Here is a 22755-nt window from a genome sequence, read left to right on the forward strand (position 1 = left end):
ATCAACCCTTCCAGACAAGTGTTCATTTATTGTCGAAAGTTCTGCTTTCAAGTGTTTTTTATTCACTTATGTGACTGTGTCTGAGCCTCTGCTAAGAGTAGTGCAGCTGGATTGTGTAGTAGAATCGGGTCTAGAAAAAGAGTTGCTAAAGAATGCAAGTAAACAGGATGTCAGATGTTATCCTTAGCCTATTTCCCTAAACATAACTTTTTGGCTGCAAAGTAAAATGCCATTCTTGGAGCTTCTGCTTACATACAGTGGTGTCTGACAGCAGGCACAATCTTCATTTGCTTGACACTGTGTCACCATGCAACTCAAAGTGTTTTGCAAGGAATGATCATACACACCATCTCTGTGAGACGGTATGAGGACATCCGGCCATTTCGTGGAAGAATTTTCTGAGCCTACCTTCTTTGAGCTATGTTGTGCCAGCATAGCTCCCCATGAGGCTCAGATCTGTCTGACCTAACAGCCAGTTGGCATCTTCCTCCTGACAGAAGCCAGATTTTCACTGGGGCTAGACTATTTATTGATAGCATTTTCCCAGACTGGCCCAAGAGTGTCTCATTTCCAAGGTCCCCTGAAGTGCTGGCTCACCTCTGTTTTCCAAGAGCACTTGCTTCCTTCTTTCTCCTCCCTCCCCAGCATCCTCCTCACTTCCTTCCCTTAAGCTTCTTGCACTGTTTTTTTTTTTTTTGGTGTGTGTATGTGTGTTTCTTCTTTTTTTATTCTAATGAATTTGTTTTGCAGGTTTTGAAAAAGAAAACGAGTGTTATCCAGGGTTTTTATGTTCGTCCTCTTTCCATATCTTAGAGTGTGATCTCTGTGGTTTTGAAATCCCATAATTTGAGTGGGTTCCACAGTTGTCTAAGAAAAGTTGTTTTACAGCTTTGCTCTGCGAGCACCAGAAGAGAACTCATAAAAAGGAAGACAACAGCAGATGCAATCGCGGATGTGGCTTAGTCCTTGCAGCTGCCCCAGAGAGCTGTTCAGAGCGTACAGTCCTCGGTAATGAATCCAGAAGAGCAAATCGTGACATGGCTTATATCCTTGGGAGTTTTAGATTCCCCCAAAAAGACCATCTGTGATCCGGAGGAGTTCTTGAAGTCCTCGCTGAAAAATGGGGTAGTGCTGTGCAAACTGATCAACAGACTGAGGCCTGGCTCTGTAGAAAAGGTAAGGGACATTTGCAGTATCGTTAGGAATGCTAACCACCAGAGAGCAGCAATAATGTAACGCTTGAGATTTTTTGTTGCCCCCATCTGGGGACTCTCCTACTTTAATCTCTTTCTAAGGCTTAGACATTCTTTCTTACTGTTTTTGTAGTCTGAAAAAGTATGAAAATGAAATGTTATCCTTTAGTAATTGGTCACCAAGTATTAGTATTATAGAAACCTGTTACACCACTGGTACCAGGGGACAAGGAGAACACACGTATCGTAAGCTTATTCTAAAAAAACAAACAAACAACAAAAAACACACAAAACGACAAGATTATTCTGTCATAGAGATAAGTATTACACCTCCCTGTGTACTGAGGACATGTTTGAACTTGGGTACATATGAGTCTGTGGAATAATAGGATGGTTTATAACAGATGTTGATGGTGTTTAGTGAGTTTGACTAAAATCAATGTAGATTTTTCTTCTCAAATAAATAAAATATCCATTGAAAAAGACGCTATTTAGTAACAAGGAGAAATACTCCCAAATGTTACACAGGTCTGTTAAAACAATAAAAAACAGATATATGTTTCAAATGCAACATGTGTTCAAAGTGAAACTATCCTTATTCTCTTAAAAATCCAAAGTTTTTAATGTTGGAAACCCCTGGTCTCAAGGATGGATAATTCCTAAAACAGGTACTGTAAGTCAGTTTAAAGGTAGAATCATACAATTATGTTCTTAAGGTTAGCAGAGAATGTGACTGTGAGTATAGTTTTTTTGCCTTCTTGAACCAGGTTGTATTTTTATTGAACAAATTTATTTACTTATAATTTCTGAAACTTGAAAAGCAGTGAGAAAATGGTGGTAAAATGTAGATTATTGTGACCAGATGCAGAGAACAAAAAAGGGGAAAATATACTTGAATAAATTATCATGAAGAGGAGGCAGCGAAGTAGTAAGTTGAAAGCAAAACCAAGCTCAAAAAACTATCTGGGTGTCTCTGATTTGCCATCACCACACTCAGGCAAAAAGCACGAGAAAAAGTTTATAAGTAGACATGGCTTGAGACTAAAGGTTTGGTGACATTTGAAACAAAAACCAACCGTTTAGATTTTTGCATCACTTCCTTTGGTGGTTATTTCTCTTCCTGGATTGACAGCAATGTTGCTCGCTGCCTTAAAAAGCCTGCCTGTGTAGTTATTAGTGAATGGTGAATATCGTACGCTTGGCCTAGGATGACAGTCTACAAGTGACATTTGACTGTGTTTCTTTAGTACTGTCTGGAGCCCCAAACAGAAGCTGACTGTATCAACAACATCAATGACTTCCTGAAAGGATGTGCAACCCTTCAAGTGGAGGTAAGCCCACCCAGATTGCCTTCCTTGTTGTCATCAGTGTTTCACTCCACTAGTGAAGACAGTGTTGTAATAAAAGTCCTTGGTTTATTTTCACTGTTAAACAGAGGAAGTATTTTATGGAAACCATGGTGGCTTGCTAATTTGGCTTTTCCAGAAACCATTTTCAAAAGAAAACAAAACAAAACTCAAAGCATGGTGTATTTTATTTTATTTTATTATTTTTTTAAATCCTCACCCGAGGATATTCTTTTTATTGCTTTGAGAGAGAGAGAGAGAGAGAGAGAGAGAAACGTTGATGTGAGAGAGACATATTGACTGGTTGCCTCCTGCATTTGGGTATGGAGCCTGTAACTGAGGTACGTGCTCCTGACCGGAATCGAACCCAAGACCCTTCAGCCAGCAGGCCGACACTCCAACCACTGAGCCAAACCAGCCAGAGAAAAATATGATGTCTTTTAGATAGAGCATCCAGCCTTGAAAGCAGACTTATGGTGACAGAGCTTTGTGGTGTGCTTCCCTACTAAGGAGACCCAAAAGTAGGCCACTGGTTGCTGCAGAGGGTCACTGCATTCCCTCTGAGTCGGGAAAAGAGGATAGTAGATTGTTACTTTTTTTCATTAACACTTTAGGACAGAGGCATTGAAAAGCTGAGAGAACCTGGCCCTGAAGTAGAAATTGTATATTAAATTATGTTGCATTATTTTATATTATATGGATCCTTACTGTACATATAGGGGGTTTACTGAAATTCAGTTGGTACTTTCGCCTGTGTGCCAAGTTACTTAACTTCTCTATGCCTTAGTCCTTTCATTTGTAAAATGGACATAATAATAGGTACCTCATGGAGTTGTTTTAAAGATCAAATGAGATCCTGCATAATAATTCAGAACTAAGACATCCAACCTCAAAACATCTATGAGATAATGTATGTAGAGTGCTCAGTACAGGACTAGGGACATAAAAGTGTAGACATTCATTAGTAGTATTACTTCTGGAGACGTATTAGTAGTAGTTTGAACATGGACTCTGACACTTGACTGCTTGTGTTCAAATCTCAGTTCTCTCTCACTAGTAGCTTTGTGATCTTCGATATGATACTTAACAATGCCTCTGCCTCATTCTCCTCAGCTGTAAAGTGGGAATAAGAGCAGTACCTTTCTCATAGGATTGGTGTGCGATTTCAATGAATTCATGTTCATTGTAAAGTGTCTGACACATAGTATTCTCCAAGTTTTAGCTAGTATTATTAATAGTAGTCCACCTACCTTTGCCCCACATAAACTTTACTTGTTTCAGAATTTTCCCTAAAGTTGGCCATAGCATCAGGCTATGCTTGTCTCAGAATATTTTATTCCAGGTTTCTCTATTGCCCAATTTTAGCTCCGTGTGTGTGTGTGTGTGTGTGTGTGTGTGTGTGTCTATGCACACACACGTCTATATGAGCACATGTATGTGCTTGGGCCCGTGTGTGTGCATGGGCACCTGTGTGTATGCCTTTTGAGGTAGTAGGTATGGTCTGAGACCACTCTATATACCTTATAGAATGATGGCTACTATGGAACAGATCATGGTATTTTCATTTTTATTTGGCAAATAAACCATTTGCCAATGGTTTCTGCATTCTGAAGCTGCCAGAAGGTATACTAAGCTGCTTTGCAGTTCTAAGAATACTAAATAATACAGAAACACCTCTTGGGTCTGGCATTGTTGGAAAATGAGTCGTTTCACAAAAGTGGATTTTTCTGAGAACTAATGTTTACTTCTTTAAGCACCAATGCTTAAAATATTTTTATCCACTTTGAATATAAGTATTTCTAAAATGTATATCATAATTTTCATTTTTTAAATGAAAGACACTTGGAATTTTTTATTTCTTTTTGATAATTCAGGCTGGCCTGAAAATTATATGAATATTGTAATAAAGCGATATTGGCATCATGGTTAAGCCCATACCTTCTCTAATTTGACAGACTTTGGCCACAGTCTTGGCTTGGTCAGTTACTGACTGTGTGACTCTGGGAAAAGTTACTTGGCCTTTTTTTGGGGCGTGGGGGTGGGGGAATGGGGTCTCACAACCCACTCTGGTTTCTGCAAACTGCTCTTGGAATGTATGCACAACTTTCTGACATGGGATTGGGGGGGAGTGGGGAATTGGCAGCTGCTGCAGTGCTAAATGCTGAAATAGACTAAAATCAACTTTGAATAGACTTCAGACCTCCTATATGGTTACATCAGACAGATTCTGCTAGTACAATTGCTGTCTAGGTGGGAAGAAGGATCCCTGGTGCTTCCCAGTCTTCCTAGAATTCTCTCTTATTCATTTGTGGGTTTTTTTGTTTTTTTTTTGGGTTGGGGGTGTCTCTATTATGAACCAGGCACTGTACTGTGCACTGGAAATAGAGTGATGAGCAAGACAGTTGGCCTCTTTAAGTTCCAGTTTCCTCATCTGTGTAATGGCGACATTAGTAATATCTATTGCAGCCCTAGACGGTATTGCTCAGTTGGTTAGAGTGTCTTCCCATGCCCCTAAGGGTCGTGTGTTAGATTCTGGGTCAGGGCACACATCCAGATTGTGAGTTTGACCCCAGGTCAGAGTGCGTGCAGGAGGCAACCGATCGATGTTTCTCTCTCACATTGATGTTTCTCTCCCTCTCCCTTTCTCTCTCTTTAGAATCAATGAAAAACATATCCTCAGGTGAGGATTAAATAATAATAATAATAATAATAATATCTATTGCATAGGATTGTTTTAAGGATCAAGTGAGAAAATACATCTAAGACACTCAATATATCACTGTAGAAAAGGGATGCGTAATAGCTGCTCAGTGTTACTGTTATTACTAGGCAGTATTGTATGCAAAATTATGCCTGTAAGGGATATATAGGAGACATATTGAGGCACTCTTAGACTCCTGAGAGAAGTCTAATAAAATCAATATATGAGATTGAAACCTGAGCAGGGGTGCACCCAGAAGCCTTGAATACTGCCCATCCAATTTCAAGATCCCAGATAGCTAAGAGACATGCCTAAACACAAATCTGCAAAATTTTAAAAGTTAACTTATTTTATTTTTTTAAATATATTTTTATAGATGTCAGAGAGAGGAAGGGAGAGAGAGAGAGAGAAATACCAATGATGAGAGAGTCATTGATTGGCTGCCTCTTGCAAGCCCCACGCTGGGGATCGAGCCCGCAGCAAGGGCATGTGACCTGACCAGGAATCAAACCACGATCTCCTGGATCATAGGTAGATGCTCAACTGCTGAGCCACACTGGCTGGACTTAACTTATTTTTAACTGACCATATCTGACATATAATATTGTGTAAATTTAAGGTGTACAATGTGTTACTTTGATACATTTATATTTTGTAATATGATTGCCCACATTACATAATTATGGTACAATATTGTTGTCTATATTTATTATACTGTGCATTAGATCACTATGGCTTATTTACTACTCATTGCAAGTTTGTACCCTTAAACAACATCAGTTTTTATCCCCTTACCCCATTCCCTGGTAACCGCCATTTTACTCTTATTTTTTTCAAATTTCACTTATTTTTAGATTGCACATATAAGTGATATCATACACTCTTTGTCTTTCTCTGACTTATCTTACTTAGAATAATGTGCTCAAGGTCCATCCATGTTGTTGCAAATGGGAGGATATCCACCTTTTTCATGGCTGAATAATATCCCACTGTGTATATACACCACATCGTTTTTATCCATTTATCCATTGATGGGTATTTAGGTTGTTTCTATATCTTGTCACTTTAGATAGAGTATCTCTCAGGACTAAAGTAGTTTGCATGGTGGTACCTAGTATAAGACATGCTTAATATATTTTTGTTGATACTATAAAACTGTTGCCCGGCCGGGCGTGGCTCAGCGGTTGAGCGTTGACCTAGGATCCAGGCGATCGGGGTTCGATTCCAGGTCAGGGCACATGCCCGGGTTGTGGACTCGATCCCCAGTTGGGGGCATGCAGGAGGCAGCCGATCAATGACTCTCATCATTGATGTCTCTATCTCTCTCTTTCTCTCTCCTTTCCTCTCTCTGAAATCAATAAAGATATATTTAAAAACAAACAAACAAACAAACAAACAAAAAAACTGTTAACGTACAAAAAATACAAGAACAGGGCTTGACTATTGCCCAGAATACACTATTATTTATCTAAAGAAAGAATATCAGCTTGAAATCATCAATGTGGAAATGCAGAACAATGAAGCCAGAGATGCAACAGCACACTGGCAGTTTGAGTATTGGCTGTGGGACATGGTGACCATGTTAAAGAGCTGCTGCCTTCTGACTCTGGGTGGCCAGTTGGCCTTTTCAAGTGACCTCTGTCTTTGTGTTCTAATATGGCTATAGTGTCCTAGGGTCTCAGAGGATCACACAGCTAGCAACTGGTCAGATAAGTCTGCTGAGATACCTGGGAAACAGCACACTCTGAAGCATCTCCGCAGCTCTGATAGTGTCCTCTGAAATATATTTTCTTTTTTGATTTTGATGAAGTCAGATTCATCTATTTTTTCTTTTGTTACTTGTGTTTTGGGTATTATATCTAAGAAACCATTGGTTAATGCAAGGTCATGAAGATTACTCCTATTTTTTTTTTTCTAAGAGTGTTATAGTTTTAGCTCTTACATTTATATTCTCGACCTATTTTGAGTTAATTTTTTTGTTGTTGTTAATCCTCAACTGAGGATGTTTTTTCCATTGTTTTTCAGAGAGAGAGTGGAAGGGAGGGAGGGGAGAGAGAGAGGCACTGATGTGAGAGAGACACATCGACTGGTTGCCTCCCACGTGCGCCTGACTGGGTGCAGGGAGCAAACCTGCAACCCAGGTAAGTGTCCTTGACCAGGAGTCCATCTGAAACCCTTTGAGTGTGCAGGCTGACACTCTAACCACAGAGCCACACAAGCTAGGGCTTTGAGTTAATTTTTGTATGTGGTGTGAGGTAAGGATCCCAATTAATTCTTTTACCTGTGGGCATCCAGTTGTCTCAACACCATTTGTTGAAAAGACTATTCTTCTCCCCAGTGAATTGATTAATGTAATTTTGTAATAAGTTTTCAAATCAGAAAGTGTGAGTTTTCCAACTTTGTTCCTCATTTTCAAAATCATTTTGGCTATTCAAAATCCCTTTTGTACCCATGTGGGTTTTAGGATCTGCCTGTCCATTTCTGCAAAAAAGCCAGCTGGAATTTTGATACAGATTGTGTTCAAGCTGTATGTTGCTTTGGGGAGTATTGCCATCTGAACAATATTAAGTCTTCTGATCCATAGCAAAGGATGTCTTTCCATTTATTTAGGTATTTTTAAATTTCATTCAACAATGTTGTACAGTTTTCAGTGCACATGCCCTGTACCTCCTTGGTGATATTTAATATCTTATGTGATATAATAAAATACCTTTGTGGTATTTTATTCCTTTTAATGCTATTGTAAATGGAATTGTTTTCTTTATTTTATATTTGGATTGGTCATTGCAACTGTATAAAAATACAATTGATTTTTGTATATTGATCTTGTATTCTTCAACTTTGCTCAACTTATTTATTAGTTACAGTTTTTTAGATTCCTTGTGGTTTTCTTGTACAATATGTCATCTGTTCATAGAGATAGTTTTACTTCTTCCTTTCAAATTTGTATGCCTTTAGTTTATTTTCTTGCCTAACTTGCCTGGCTAGAACCTTCAGTACAATGTTAAACAGAAGTGATGAGAGTGCACATCCTAGTATTGTTTTTGATCTTAGGGGAAGTTTTCAGTCTTCCACCATTAAGTATGATGCTAATTGTGGGTTTTTCATAGATTCCTTTTATCAGGTTGAAGAAGTTCCCTTTTATTCCTACTTCTTTTTATTTTTTTATCATGAAAGAATACTGGATTTTGTCAAAGGTTTTTTTTTTTTTTCTGCTTCTGCTAAGATGACCATTGTTTTTTGTACTTTGTTATATTGACATGTGGTATTACATTGATTAATTTTGATATATTAAATCAATCTTGCATTCCTTGGATAATCACAGTGGGTTGTGTTGGATATACATATAGAGATTTGTGCACATCTGTGATTATACTTGAAGCATCTTTCTTTATAAAAATAAAGTTACTGTGTCAAAATTCTATAGATACTCTCAAATTCCCCTACACACACACACGAAAAAATGCTGTACGAAGTTCTACTCCCACCAGTAGTGCAGAAAGTGCCTTCTTCCTCATGTCCTTGGCAGCTCTCGATATTATCCTTAATGCTTGTTAAACTGTTGGGTAAAAATGATATTTTATTTATTTTGTATTTAATGATTCCCAGTGAGTTTACGCAGCTTATTACTCCTTTTTATTCCATTTGTATTTATTTTTCTGTGAACCAAATATGTCTTACTTGTTTACAGTATAGAGAGAAGACACAGGCCTCAAGAGTACATCTTCCAGAACATATGAAAAAATCCTCATGTCTAGACAGAGTGTTACTAATGTGATTAGGAAGTACCTTGATAACAGTCATCTAGCAATGGTAGTTTTGGGTTGGCTTTGACTTTGAACTTGGTGGGAGTCAGGGACATATACAGTTCTTCTGATACTTCCATAGTGGCCTGGGTGGTTCGTATGTGCCTCTGACTGCATTGTCCTATGGTTAGTTTTACTTTCAGCCAGGCTTCCCACCTCATCTTCAGCAGGTCCCCTTGCTTTGTCCCCTGCCACCCTTACTACCAACCCATTGCCAAGGACCCGGTACCATCTCCTGTTCTGTTCCTGGGTCAAGCCTACTTTGTAAAAAGATGTTTTATTTATGAAGGATTTCATTGAATATATATGAGGCTCAGTTACTGCCTCTTTCTCTTTCTTTCTGCCTTCCTCCCCCCTCTCTCCTTCTCCTTCTCCTTCTCTCCCCCTCCCTCCCTCCATTCCTCTCCCTCTCCCTCTCTTTCTCTCCCTCTCCCTGTATTTCTCCCTCTCCCTGTCTTTCTCTCCCTCTCTCTCTCTCTCTCTCTCTCTCTCTCTCTCTCTCTCTCTCTCTCTCTCTCTCTCTCTCCAGCTGGTGTCAGTATGGCTTTTTCTCTTTGCCCCCACCCCCTCACTGCCTCCTGTCTCCCTGAGTCACTCCATCTGCCTTGTCACTGGAACAGCATGGGTGCCCTCCCCAAAGTGGGGCCTGTGGGATGGATGATTTGCCATTTCACAGGGGCTGCTCTGCAGGGAAGCAGTTTTGGAAGGAAGGCAGATCTACTAATGATCATGAGTCAAGGCTAAATCTCCCATAAAAGAGCTCCAGCTCTAGGAAAGTAGAACGTCCCTGGAGGAGTGAGGTATAGGGGCAGGCAACTACCCCGTAGCTGCAGTGGTTATCAGCAAACCTTCCTTCAAGCCTTGAGCCTGCCAGTTGTGAAAAGTCAGAGTCCCTTTCTCTAGGCTTCCATCGACTCATGGGTAAAATGAAGAGCCTAGAGTAGGGGTTGGTAGTGTGTAACTGTTGGATACTATTTTTAACTGGCCCCTTTCCATCAGTTTCTGATGGGCAGAGCTTTGTATATTTAGCTGCTCAGTTTGAGCTAGTGGAAAGACTAAAGAGGATTTGGGTACTTTTTTCCCCCGTTGAACAAATCTGACACTCGTAGTGAATTCCATGAGTTATATTAAATGACACCCATGACTCTGGCCACTCTAATCTTTTACCGAATGCATTGTTTTTCTTTGGAAATTGGACTTCTATAATATTATAAATATTTCCCATCTATCGTGAACCTTTTTATTCTTCCTCAAAGAGACTATCTGACTTAGGGCCTGTTATCAGAGAGCCCAGGAAGGCATCCAGGATAGTTCAGGGAAGGGAGGCATGTGGAAGGCCGCTGGAGAATGCTTCCTTGCTTGTGTGTCTCAGCGGCTCACCATAGAGTCTGGGGTTCCGAGTGGCGTCCGGGGGTGGAGGAGGAAGCGGGCCACTGGGACAGGCTAGTCTGTGAGGCCGGGATTCCCGCTGGAGGCTCTGGCACTGGCCCGCGCAGGCCAGGCGGCGGCAGCCCTGAACTCAGGACTGAAGCGGGCGGCAGCAGCATGCGCAGTGTGGCCGCTGCCACTACACCGGGGCTTCAGCTGCTGCCACGGCTACTCGGGCTGCTGCTGCTGCTGCTGCCGCTGCTCTGCCCTCCGCCGCTGTCACTTCCAGTTCCTACTTGGGTGATCCAGGTCCGGGTCACTGCTTCCCCGCCGCTGGCTCTGTCTCTCCAGGCCGCTTTCCCTCTTAGGCAGGAGGGGGACAGCATGGGCGCCTGAGCAGGGTCCCCAGGCAGCTGCTCCGGGGCCGCCGCCACCCCGCGCGCCCTCGCAGGGCTCGTCCCCAGCGTACCCAGTTGGGCGCGTCTCCCACTCCCCGAATTCAGCCCCGCGGTCCTCCTCCTGCCGAGGGGCAGGTTCTGGAAGCAAGAACTTGAGGGCAAGAATCTGGCTTCCCTTTAGGTTAAAATAAAAGGCATAAAAAAAAAAAAAAAATTCCTGGACCGGAGAGGTTACGGGCGTGGCACAGAGTTTGGAGACGGGCGCCCCCTCCTCGCCCACGTCCAAGAGCAAAGTTGCAACCGCCCCTCCCCGCCCCAGGGAGCCGAGCCCAGCTCTCCAGTTTCGCCCTGGTGGCGGCTGCACTCAGGGCAGGGTCCCAGCTCCGGCCGGGTTGAACGGTTCCCGCAGCCTTGGCACAACCTAGCCCGCCCGCTCACGGGCCCCGTGACTCTGGAGGACCAGCCGCTTCCAGGAGGCGGCAGCGGCACAGCTGGAGTGAGCAAGAAGCCGGAGGACAAGCGGGCAACGGCCGAGCCAGGTGACCTGCCTGGGGGGCAGCGGGTCAGGGGAAAGGGAGAGTGCAAGGGCTTGGGGTGGTGCTCAAGGACCCCGTTAGAGAGGGTCTTCTACTACCGTGGCTCCTGCCCACAACCTCTGGGACCCTTCTCTGCCAAGGCCTCCCAGTGCGCTGAGATCCCGGGTGCCCGGAGGGAGGGCGGGGGCTCAGGGCGCAGAGCGAGAACGCGCCAAACTTAAGGGCGAGTTGTCCCGCTCTGACCACAACGTTTGCATCAGACTGGATTCCTCTCCCCACCCCCCAACCAGGGCAAGGAGTCCACAGTACTATTTTTTTAAATACTAATTTGATGCCTCCCTTTCCTGACCCGGGCATCCGTATATTTGGGGATATTTTCGGCGATGAGCAGCACACAGGTCTGTCGCAGGAATGGTTTGTGGAGGTGGATAAACCCGTGCTCTACAAGGCGTTCCAACCTGCCCGTAGTTATTTTCCAGTTTACATTTCTAGTCATTAAAAACCCAACAGGTATTTGAGCCACCCGTTTCTTATCTCTAGAGTGGAGAGCCCTGAAGTTTATCTTTGTCTCTCAAAAAAATCTTACATTTGTATTTGTGGCTTATTACTGGTTTTGGATATAGAGGTGACTCACATGACTTTTTTCTTTTCTTAATGTGTAGTGGGAATAAAAACAGAGTTAAAGGAATATATTTTTCTATGCAACTGTGTACCTTTTTGTCAGTAAAAGCTTCATTAAAAGAAAACAAAAAACCCATTGTAGAATAAGATATATTTTAGTTGATGTTTTGTAAAGTATTAAAAATTTTTAAAGCAAGATTCTAAAGTCTAAACTGCTTTTCTAACTTATATTTGCCTGGCAACCCCACAATTTGTCCTTGAACTTCCTATCTTAATTTCAACATTGACCGTGGTAAGAGGAGCTCCAATGACATCATCTGCTCCAGCAACAGTTCTGCTGTTCCTTGACCGAGAGCACCTCTCTCCAAAACCTAAGGCCTGGGCCTGCCCTTGTACTTCAGCTGAGGCATTTCCAAGGATTTCTCTTAAGCAAAGTGTTTTGCTGCATGCCAGGCAATGCTGCAGTCCCTTCTTACATAAACGAGCTTTGGAGTATTGTAGTCTCTGGGTGTGCTTGAAGCAATTAATATCAGAGAGTTCTCACTCTTGGTTGAGCGGGGATTGGAGTTTGGAACAAAGTCAATTTCCAGCTGGTGTTCCCATCTTGCATTTCTTTGCTGCTTAATTTTTTTGGAATGTCTTCTATTTATCTGCAACTCACCGGGCCCTTGTAAAGGATGTGGGAGAGATGGCATTGCTTTAGTTTGACAGAAACAAAAGTTTAGTTCACCAAAGTCAGGCAGCTTAGCAGTGCATCAAAATTCTGACCTGGCTCTCCTGCTCTCAGCTCAGGGTTGTATTTGTTTCTTTGTTTTTACTAAAATATGATATTTTATACAAAAGTAATTCCTTTGGCACGTTTTATGGATGGTGTATCTTCCGAGCTACTAATTTTTTTCTATTCTTTGTGCCGACTCATGTCTTGGCCTTGTCTTTGCACAAGGCTGGCACTGTTCTTAGAGGAGAGGACAGGAGCAAAGCTTTCGGAAGGAGGGTCTGTGGTTTGTATTTCCCATGGTCTGCCTCTTCTCCATTCATCTTCAGGGATAACAGGTGCTGAATAGAGTGAGCCACTAGGGCCCAGAAATGTCTGATATTCGTCTGACATCACTAGTTCAAGTACAATATTACTTCAGTCTTTACAAAGAAACTCATTCAGGAGAAGAAAGAAATTGGAGAGCATGTGTTTTGTTCATTTAAAGCAATCTGCTCATCACTGTACTTAGGTAACTTAGATGCAAAAGAGGAAGAGGAGTTGAGTACCCACCATTTCTCAAGCACCTATTATGTTTTAGGTACTGTGCTGGATGCTTTATGTTATTTTATTTAATCCTCACAATAATCCTGGGAAGGAGGTGGCATTGTGCCCATTACACAGTACTAGTTTGTGGATGATCCAGACAAATGTCTCACACTGCCAGTCTCACAGTGCCAAAATTTAATCACTGATGTACCTTACTCCAGAAATCATTGTTTGCCATGTGTCAGGCTGTCTCTCCAAAGGAACTGATGATAATTACAGGAACACCTAGCCCCTTGGTTTTCATACATGGCTGTAATTAGAGCTGCCTAGTGTGCGTTTAAAAAATACAAATGTTGCTCTGGTTAGTGTGGCTCAGTTGGTTCAGCATAGTCCTGTGCACCAAAAGGTGGCTGGCTCAATTCCTGGTCAGGGCACATGCCCAGGTTTTGGGCTCTGTCCCCAGTGGGGAGCAAGCAGGTGGAAACCAATCTATGTTTCCCTCTCACACATTTCTCTCTCTCCCTCTCCCTTCCTCTATCTCTAAAAATCAATAAAAAAATCTTAAAAATAATACAAATGTTGGGGTCTGTCACAAATGTTGGAGGGTGTCCCACTGAGCTTCTGTGTGAATTGGTCTTCAGTGAGGCCCATGCCTTGGTATTTTTTACTTTAATGTTTAAGTGAACTTTATATTAAATATAACATTAAGTCAGGAAATTGCACAAATCCTAAGTATATAGTTTGATGGATCTTTACAAATTGAACACACCCAAAGCTACTCTTGTTCCCCTTTCCAGTCACTATCCCTCACGAATGACACCACTGCCCTGACTTCTAAGACACTCAGTTCTTTTTTTCTGCTTTGGTACTTTCTATGAGTAGAATCATAGTTTGTACTTATTTGTATAAGGTTTCTTTCACTCAAGATAGCATTTGTACGAGTTACCCATGCTGTTGCAGATAGTAGTGGTTCATTATTTTTTATTGCTAGTAGTATTCCATCATGTGGATGTACCATATTTTCTTTCTCCCTTCACCTGTTGATGGACATCCAGGTTGTTTCCAGTTTTTGGTTGCTATGAATGAAGCTATTGTGAATATCCTTGTGCATGTCTTCTGGTGTACATGTCTGTTGGATTTATACATAGGAATGAGCTACTGGGTATTAGAGTGTGTACATGTTCAGCTTGGCCAAGTACTACCCAACAGTTTTCCAAAGTGATCAGGTATTGTTATTTCATTTTTGAAAGTTCCCCAAGTGATTCTAATGTGCAGCCAGAGTTGAGAACCATTTTGCTGGTTAATCTAGAGTTCAGCAATCTAGAAACCTCTAGTGCCTGCCACTTAGCTGAGAATAATAAAGAGATACAAGCTTTCTCCCTGGCCTCAGATCGTCTAGAAAATCTCTGCTGGATTGGGCAGCTGCTGTCCATTTTCCCATAATCCCTTGTGCCAAGCTACCTTTATGCTGTCTGCCCATTCTCACTGTTGTTGTAATCTGTGGATAAATTTGTCTCTCTACCAATCTTGGAACTTCTCAAAGGCAGGAATCAGAGCTTGATCATGCTTATAACCCCAGCACTTAGTACTAGAACATGGCACATAGCAGGTGTTCAGTAAATGTTCATTAAATGAATGATTCATAGAATGACTAAATGGTCAGAGAAGGTCTGGGCTGCCAAAAAGATGCCACATCTTTGCACTAAAGCTTATGCATTTTATTCCTAGGAAACTGCCATAAATCCTCACTCAGAGCCTAAATTACTTTTACCTGTCTAAGCATGTTAGAACTACGGGTAATCTCATTGCTCATCCCAAAACTGATTATTAGATTAGATAAAGTATGTGGATGCACTTTGTAAAGTGGAAATCAGCATGTAAACAGAAACTTGTGATAAAGGGAGAAGAGGGGCTCCTATAGATTGGATGTGCTGGCAATGGCAGAAAGAGTATATATCTAAGTATAACACAGAAGAAGTGAAATCAACAGCACATCAAGAAAAGAGACATAGTCCAGCCAGTTTGTCTCAGTGGTTGAGCATAGTCCCAGGAACCAAGAGGGTCACTGGTTCAATTCCTGGTCAGGGCACATGCCTGGGTTTTGGGATCGATCCCCAGTAGGGGGCATGCAGGAGGTAGTCAATCGATGATGATGTTTCTCTCTCATTGATGTTTTTTTCTTTTTAAAAAATATATTTTTATTGATTTCAGAGAGAGAAAAGGAGAAGGAGAGAGAGAGAGAAACATCAATGATGGGAGTTATTGATTGGCTGCCTCCTGCACGCCCCCTGCTGGGGATCGAGCCTGCAACCAGAGCATATGCCCTGACCGGGAATCAAACCACGGTCTCTTGGATCATAGGCTAATGCTCAACCTCTGAGTCATGCCACCCGGGCTCTCATCGATCTTTCTCTCTCTCTATTCCTCTCCCTTCCTCTCTCTCTAAAAATAAAAAATCAATAAAAACATATTTAAAAAAGAGACAGAGAAACTGTAAAAAGCAGACACCCAAACATATAACATCTGAGGCCTTTTGGTATGGGGTCAGGCAACCCAATACATGTTGAGTGGTTAGTCTAGTGGCCAGAATTAGTGACTTTCCCTGCCTTGTTCTGGCTTTGATTCCTGGTCAAGGAAACTTTGTTCTTGAGAAGTAGTATAGTACTGCAGTGGCTAAGAGCTTGAGCTTTGGACTTGAGCTGACCTGGGTTAGCCAATTCTTAGGTATATTCTAACTTCCTTGGTGGTAGTGGTACATCATATTAGGTATATACTCCTTTATTATTAGGTATATGCCTATTAGGTAAATGCTGCCTCTTAATGTTAAATGAGAGAATGCAAATAAAGCACTTAGTACAGTGCCTGGCACTGGGCAAACTCAACCAAAGCTAGTTCCTAATTAGACTTGTAATATATTTCAGTAGACTAATGTTCACAAATGATAACATTGAAGTATCAAAAAAAGTTCACTCAGTACAGTTATGTTAAGCAAGCTCCGCTTAAGAAATGAGTCATGATTCATGAAAAGATTTCCTTTTGAAATCTTAACATTAAAGAAAACTTGGATACAGGAAAGGGTAAACTGTGGACTCTGTGGAGTGATGGTTTCTCCAAGGGCTCTGAGGTTTTATACTAGTTACATTGAAAATTTAGACAGGGACAAAACGGGAAAAAAAATCCAGCCATCTTGTTTCTCAGTTCCATGCTTTATTTGGCAGAAGCTGCTTGTGTTTGGAAAAGCATTCTTAAAAAATAAAGTTGAAGGAAAAAGCCCCACATATTTTCTAGTACTTAACGTCCCTCTTCTGAAGGCAAAACAAAGTTGATTGTTTCTGAGAATTTTAGATGAATAGTGATGGCAGGCTTAGCCTCTGTTTTCATGTTAACAGCAGAAATTAATCTTTTCAACATTATTAACATCTTTCACTCACAAATTGAAATGCTTTTTTTTTTTTTCTGAACTTAACACTCTTAGTGCTTTACATCATAGAAAATAATTTGAATTTAGATGAGAGGATATTGAAATTTGTTTAAAATTATTTATATGTCATATTTAATTTGTTTATATCTTCTATTTGGAAGGCTATATAAACACAGTTTAAATTTCAGTGATATTGTAGCCCAGTGATATCCATGGAACCGAGATTGGAATTTTTAACTATTATTTCTGACAATAAACGTGCAATCTTAAGAGTTTTAGGAATTGGTTATAAAAGTTCATGCTAAGTCTCCAGCTGCTTGTCTTGCTGCTGTTGTCAATGCTTAGCATGGCCAATTTTTAACTGCTGAAAACAATTTGTTTATGGTTGTTGTCTTTTATAGCAACTCAGGACTGGAAATATGTTTGGGGATCCAGTTTGAAAGAGGAACTGGAGAAGACAAAGCAACTGAATTCTTCAGAGACTATGAATTATTCAGTTGTTAACCATAGTAACTTCTTTAGCTACCATTTTGTGTGCTAATAATAGAAACAGTTTTGATAGATTCCTCGTGGAATTGAAAACTCAGGAAGGCTTTTCACTCTTTTCTAGTCTATGCATGAACTAGAAGAATGTGAAAACAGAATATTTCCAGTTTCTCATGTTTACCTGGATAAAGTGGTTTACTTTTTATGTCTTTTAAAGCAAACATGTTTATTTTATAATTACAATAGCTTGAAATTCAAAAATACACCCCAGAGCAAGATGCATGTTGTTTTAGTTAAATAATTCAACAAATGTGTGTTTTTTTAATGATGACTAACAAAAACATTCCCCCTTGCCCCCAGGAAAAAAGTAATAAACCTGTTGAACTGGGCACAGTTGAGGGGGAAAATAAAAAGTATGTAACACTTGAAAAGGAAACAGGTCATTTCTGAATGGGTTGAATGTATCTTGATAATACCAAAACCAATGTGTTTTGTTAGAACATTTGATCAATTGAATCTTTCTGACAGAAGATGTAAAAGTTTTCTTGTTTTGTTTTAAATCTAACTCACTCTAATTTGTTTTTAATGTTGATTCTAATCCAGGCTGTTTCTGGGGGCAATTGAGCACAATATAGCTCTTTATTAAAACCATACAATTTTGGCTAGCTATTTCCTACTTCACCCCCATTCTCATTTGCTCATATGTTATCACTGAGGCAGCCCCCAAGGATCAGTCTGAGAGGTGAAGAGTTGCTAGCAAAGCATAAGGTACGCAGAGCCATTGGTGATGACACTGGAGTTTGCACCAAAGGGATGTGCAAGAAGATCTGGCTTTTGAATTGCAAATGAAGAAGTGTGAGGGGCACTTGCCGGTTTTAGGGCCTTTGCTTACCAACTTTTTAGAGGAGGTATATGTCCATGCAGTCCAGAAGCTGCTCTATATCTGCATTTCAGCATTGATATTGCCACTTCCTTTGCTGTCGTCTGGAAGAAAAACTTATGACACCAGACACCTGTTTGATTAGCTCCAGGCTTTGTCATACCTTGGCAAACTGGACCCTACCACACAGAGGGGGTTGTGTGGGTTCCGAGATGTGGATCATCCAAAACAGCATACACTCAGGCATCATTTCCACTTGACTTCTGGCAGAAGATTTACCTCCCTAATTAAGTTCTGCTTAGACAAATAGAGTAAAATCCCAGCTTTATACTTTCCTGGGGACTTGAATATTATTACAGAGATCAGACATGTCAGTTGAGGGATTGAATAGGGCAATAGGGAAAAGAAGGAATTAAATTAAAGTGAGACGAAATGCAGCAGTTTGCAAAGCAGTGAGTTATTAAGGACTTGTCTTGCCCTGGACAGTAACATACAGGCTTCTCTACCCCTTGGAAGTGTGGGCATTATTTTAAGAGGTGTCATTAAGGTGTCAAGCTCTTAATATATTTTATGAAGAGCCCGGTCTGTGAAGCAGGCCTAGATGCTAAGGAACATTCTGTCTTGTAATTTGTTCTTGGCTAGGTCTTCAGAAAACTGGGGATATTTACCAATGATTTCTGAGAAATGTATGTAAATCAAGAGATTTATTTAGGTGTAATTAATGTGCAATATCAATAGAATGTAGTATTTTACTAAAATAGAAATTTAACCATTTCTTTTAGGAAATGAACATTATGAATGTGTATATAAGCATTTGTACCGTAATATAATCAGTTTGAAGACATGCTGGTGTTTGAGAATGTGTAGTGAATTGGGGAAAATCTTGATTTGGGATTTAAAAAATCACCTTCAAGGAAAAACAATGGAGTGGAAAACAATGGCTTAGCAGTTTGTGCACCTGTAGGTGACTTTTTGTTTGCCATATTTTATATAGTATCCTTTTCTTTTTCATCTTAAAACAAATTTATGTGTTAGTGCCTGTCATATACCAGGTATTTCATAAATATTTCTTTAGTGGGTAATAAATGGATGAATTTTTAAAATTTTATTTTAGATAGTTTTTACAGGGTGTCTCAAAAACAGGTATACCCACTTTAACAGCTGATAGCTCAATTGAAGTTTCTTTCTTTTCAGCCAGACTAAGCTTTGAACATAGGAAATCCATCCTAAAATGCTACTGGAAGTTTGAAAACACAGTTGAAGTACAAACACTCCCTTTATAATTATTCAAAGTGTATATACAGTTTTTGGGACACAGGGTGTCTCCCCAAAATATATACACACCTTAACAGTTGATAACTCACTTAATTTTCATACCTTTTCAGGTTTAACTGATTTGAAATAATTAGTGAAGCCAGGCTAAGCTTTGAACAAAGAAAATTTATCCACTCGACTTTTTTATCGGGATACATAAAAGATAAAGTTTACAGCAGAACCGGCAACAATTGACAAATTGAGGGCGCACAGATATGGAACAAAATGATTCTTGATGTTTGCAATTCCATTGCTTCGAGTTATGAGTAGTGTCTGGGCCAGAAAAGTCATCAGTTTAAAAACAGGCACTGACCAAAAAAATTATTCATTTCTGTAGATTCTTTTAAATTTTGAAATGAATTTTATGTTAACAAACATTCAAAGTGTGTATACATTTTGGGAGGACACCCTATATATCTAACAGTCTATATGTAGATTATCAAGAGTTGAATTTTGTTCATATAAATGACTCTTTAGTGAATGAAAATAAGGATAAAAAGAAAGCTGGGTTTTCCCTAATACAGTATTACTCAGTTTCTTCATGCCAAACTGGAGTACCTGTTTCACTCTTGTAAAAATTGAAAAAGGAATAGAAAATTAAAGGTATGAGATATTAGGTCTCATAATGCCATATGGAAGACCTTATCTACTTTTTTTTTTTTTTTTAAATATATCTTTATTGATTTCAGAGAGAGGAAGTGAGAGGGGGAGAGAGAGATAGAAACATCAATGATGAGAGAGTCACTGATCAACCGCCTCCTGCATGACCTCGACTGGGGATCAAGCCCGCAACCCGGGCCTGTGCCCTGACCGGGAATCGAGCCCCGATCGCCTGGATCCTAGGTCGACGCTCAACCGCTGAGCCATGCCCGGCCGGGCCTTATCTACTTTTCTAGTACTCAGGTCACTTGTTATTTCTTTCGTTGCCCAAAGTCTCTCAATTTCATTGCATTTTCAAGGTGTGAGATTTGCATATTAAGACTGTGACTTTGATTCTTCAAAGTGATCCCAGGCAATAACATTGCTTCCTTTTGGTGAGGTAAATGCTGTGTCAGTATTCTTCACTTCCCTCAATCATATTCTTCAAAAGGAAGAATCCATTTTACCAAGTGATGGAATATATATGAGCCCCAATTTACCAAGTTCTACCAGAAAAAAAAAAATGACCCTTTTCCTGTCTTTCCGGAAGTCTGGGAAGGGCATGCCAAAGATATTTCTTTTGGAAGAAATATCTTTTTAAATTTTAGGTTGAAAGGAAAGACTAATAGCAAATACTTATTCATAATCTATATGATGAGTGCTGTGCCAGACACTGTGGAAAGAGGCAGCATGTACATGGGAAATAGTGGAGTTTAACAGTGTATAGCTAGATATCCAAGTTAGTGGCTCCAGAGTCTAGAGCATAATACAGTGTTCAGAAGAATAGAAGCCCCTTGTGTACTGAGGTGTAGTGTTTGGGGAAGACCCTGTGGAAAGGCTTGACATAGGATGGGCCCTGAGGACATCTAGGATTCAAATGGTTGAGGGAAATTTTTCATTTTTCATATCAGAGAGAGGCACAATGTAGAAAGTGAAGGATTCTAGGACATACGAGAAGATGATGGTAAATGGTGGGCTTGCTAAGAGTTGAACCAGCTTGAGAAGAAATATGAATGCTATCCTGTAGAGTGTGAACTTGATCTTGTAGATAGTTATAGGCTGGGTTTCAACAAGCTGAGAGACATGGATATTAACTGAAAGCACCATTCCTAATGTCTCTGGTATCTGAGCTCTCAAACACCCACCCACCTTACCATGTTTGGATTATTTCCTAGGCACAAATCTTGTTTGCGATCAGATGGAGAAAAAATAATTAACTAATTAATTAATTAACTGATGTCTATTAGACATTGATGGGCATCTCTGAAAATGACACACTTTTGAAAAAGTGACTCACATATAGACTTAAGTAAGGAGTGCCCAAATCATTGCCAAATGTTTTATTATTTATTTATTTATTTATTTATTTATTTATTTATTTATTTATATTTTAAAATATGTCTTTATTGATTTCAAAGAGAGAGGAAGGGAGAGGGAGAGAGAGAGAAACATCAATGATGAGAGTCAGTGATCGGCTGCCTCCTGTACGCCCCCTACTGGGGATAGAGCCCGAAACCCGGGCATGTGCCCTGACTGGGAATTTAACCCCAATCTCCCGGATCCTAGGTAGATGCTAAACCATTGAGCCATGCCGGCTGGGTGCCAAATGTGTTATTGAAGGTAATCTCCAATAAGGGAAGTGGTAGTGACTTTAGCACAACATCTTTCCTACCCACATTTAGCTGGTATAAGAGGGACTTTGTGTGTGTGATTTGTAGTCTCTTTCAAATTGCCCACCACATCTTTCTTGCTTCTTGTGAGTTACTTTGCCATATTTTCCTGTCCCATTGTGCTCTGGCTACAACTTGGAGCCTGTTTTAGAGTATGAACAGATAAGTGTGGCTTATAGTGTTTTTCATTTAAGCTATTTTATAATAAAACAGTTCAATAAGTATAGCCAACTCCAGCAAAGCAGTAAAACCCCACAGTTCTTCCCAGCTTTTCTTTTCTACAATGCTTAGGTCATGGTGCTTTGTGAGATTTAAAGGAGTCTGGGATGGGCCAGAAATTGTGGACTTTGCCCACAAATGGCACACAACTCAATGAAATACATAAACATGGAGTTTGAAGCACCTTTGGTCACCTCATGGTCACAGTGCTAAATTTTGCAGATGAGTACATGTGTATGTTATTTTAGATAATATGTTTCTTGGAAAGTCGCATGGAATTTTTTTCTTCCTTAATAATATATATGTCTTTCAATTTCTTTATTTAGATATAATTGAGATGTAATATTATATTAGTTTCAGGTGTGCAACATAGTGATTTGATACTTCTGTACATTGTGAAGTGGTCACCACAATGTCTGTCACTTCACAAAGTAAACACAATACTATTGACTATATTCCCCATTCTGTACATTATATCCCCATGACTTACTTATTTTATAACTGTAAGTTTGTCCTTCTTAATCCTTAAGATTGGATGATTTTTTTAAAAATATATCTTTATTGATTTCAGAGAGAGGAAGGGAGAGAGAGTCATCATTGATTGGCTGCCTCCTGCAGGCTCCCGACTGGGGATCGAGCCCACAACCTGGGCATGTGCCCCAACTGGGTAATCGAACCTTGATCTCCTGGATCCTAGGTCGATGCTCAACTGCTGAGCCACACCCGGCCAGGCAAGATCTGATGACTTAATCACTCATTTCACCCCTCTAACCCCATTCCCCTCTGGCAATGACCAATCTGTTCTGTGTATCTCTGAATCTGGGTTTTGTTTGTTTTGTGTTTTAGATTCCACATATAAGTGAAATCATGTGGTATTCATCTTTCTGTGTCTGACTTATTTTACTTAGCATAAT

General features: G+C 40.4%; 1 protein-coding gene across 4 annotated transcripts in view; it reads left to right on the forward strand.

Moving 5' to 3' along the window:
• Positions 1 to 996: 996 nt before the first annotated feature.
• Positions 997 to 22755, forward strand: part of ARHGEF6 (Rac/Cdc42 guanine nucleotide exchange factor 6) — a 102016-nt gene continuing 80257 nt past the window's right edge. For all 4 annotated transcript variants that reach the window (XM_016216552.2, XM_016216553.2, XM_087813340.1 and 1 more), the window contains exons 1-2: positions 997 to 1176; positions 2441 to 2524. In XM_016216552.2, coding sequence (XP_016072038.1) covers positions 1012 to 1176; positions 2441 to 2524 — 249 coding nt within the window. In that variant the 5' untranslated portion in view covers positions 997 to 1011. The remainder of the gene's footprint in view (positions 1177 to 2440; positions 2525 to 22755) is intronic.

The sequence above is a fragment of the Miniopterus natalensis genome, chromosome X, assembly GCF_054644295.1.
Source record: "Miniopterus natalensis isolate mMinNat1 chromosome X, mMinNat1.hap1, whole genome shotgun sequence".
Classification (NCBI taxonomy): domain Eukaryota; kingdom Metazoa; phylum Chordata; class Mammalia; order Chiroptera; family Miniopteridae; genus Miniopterus; species Miniopterus natalensis.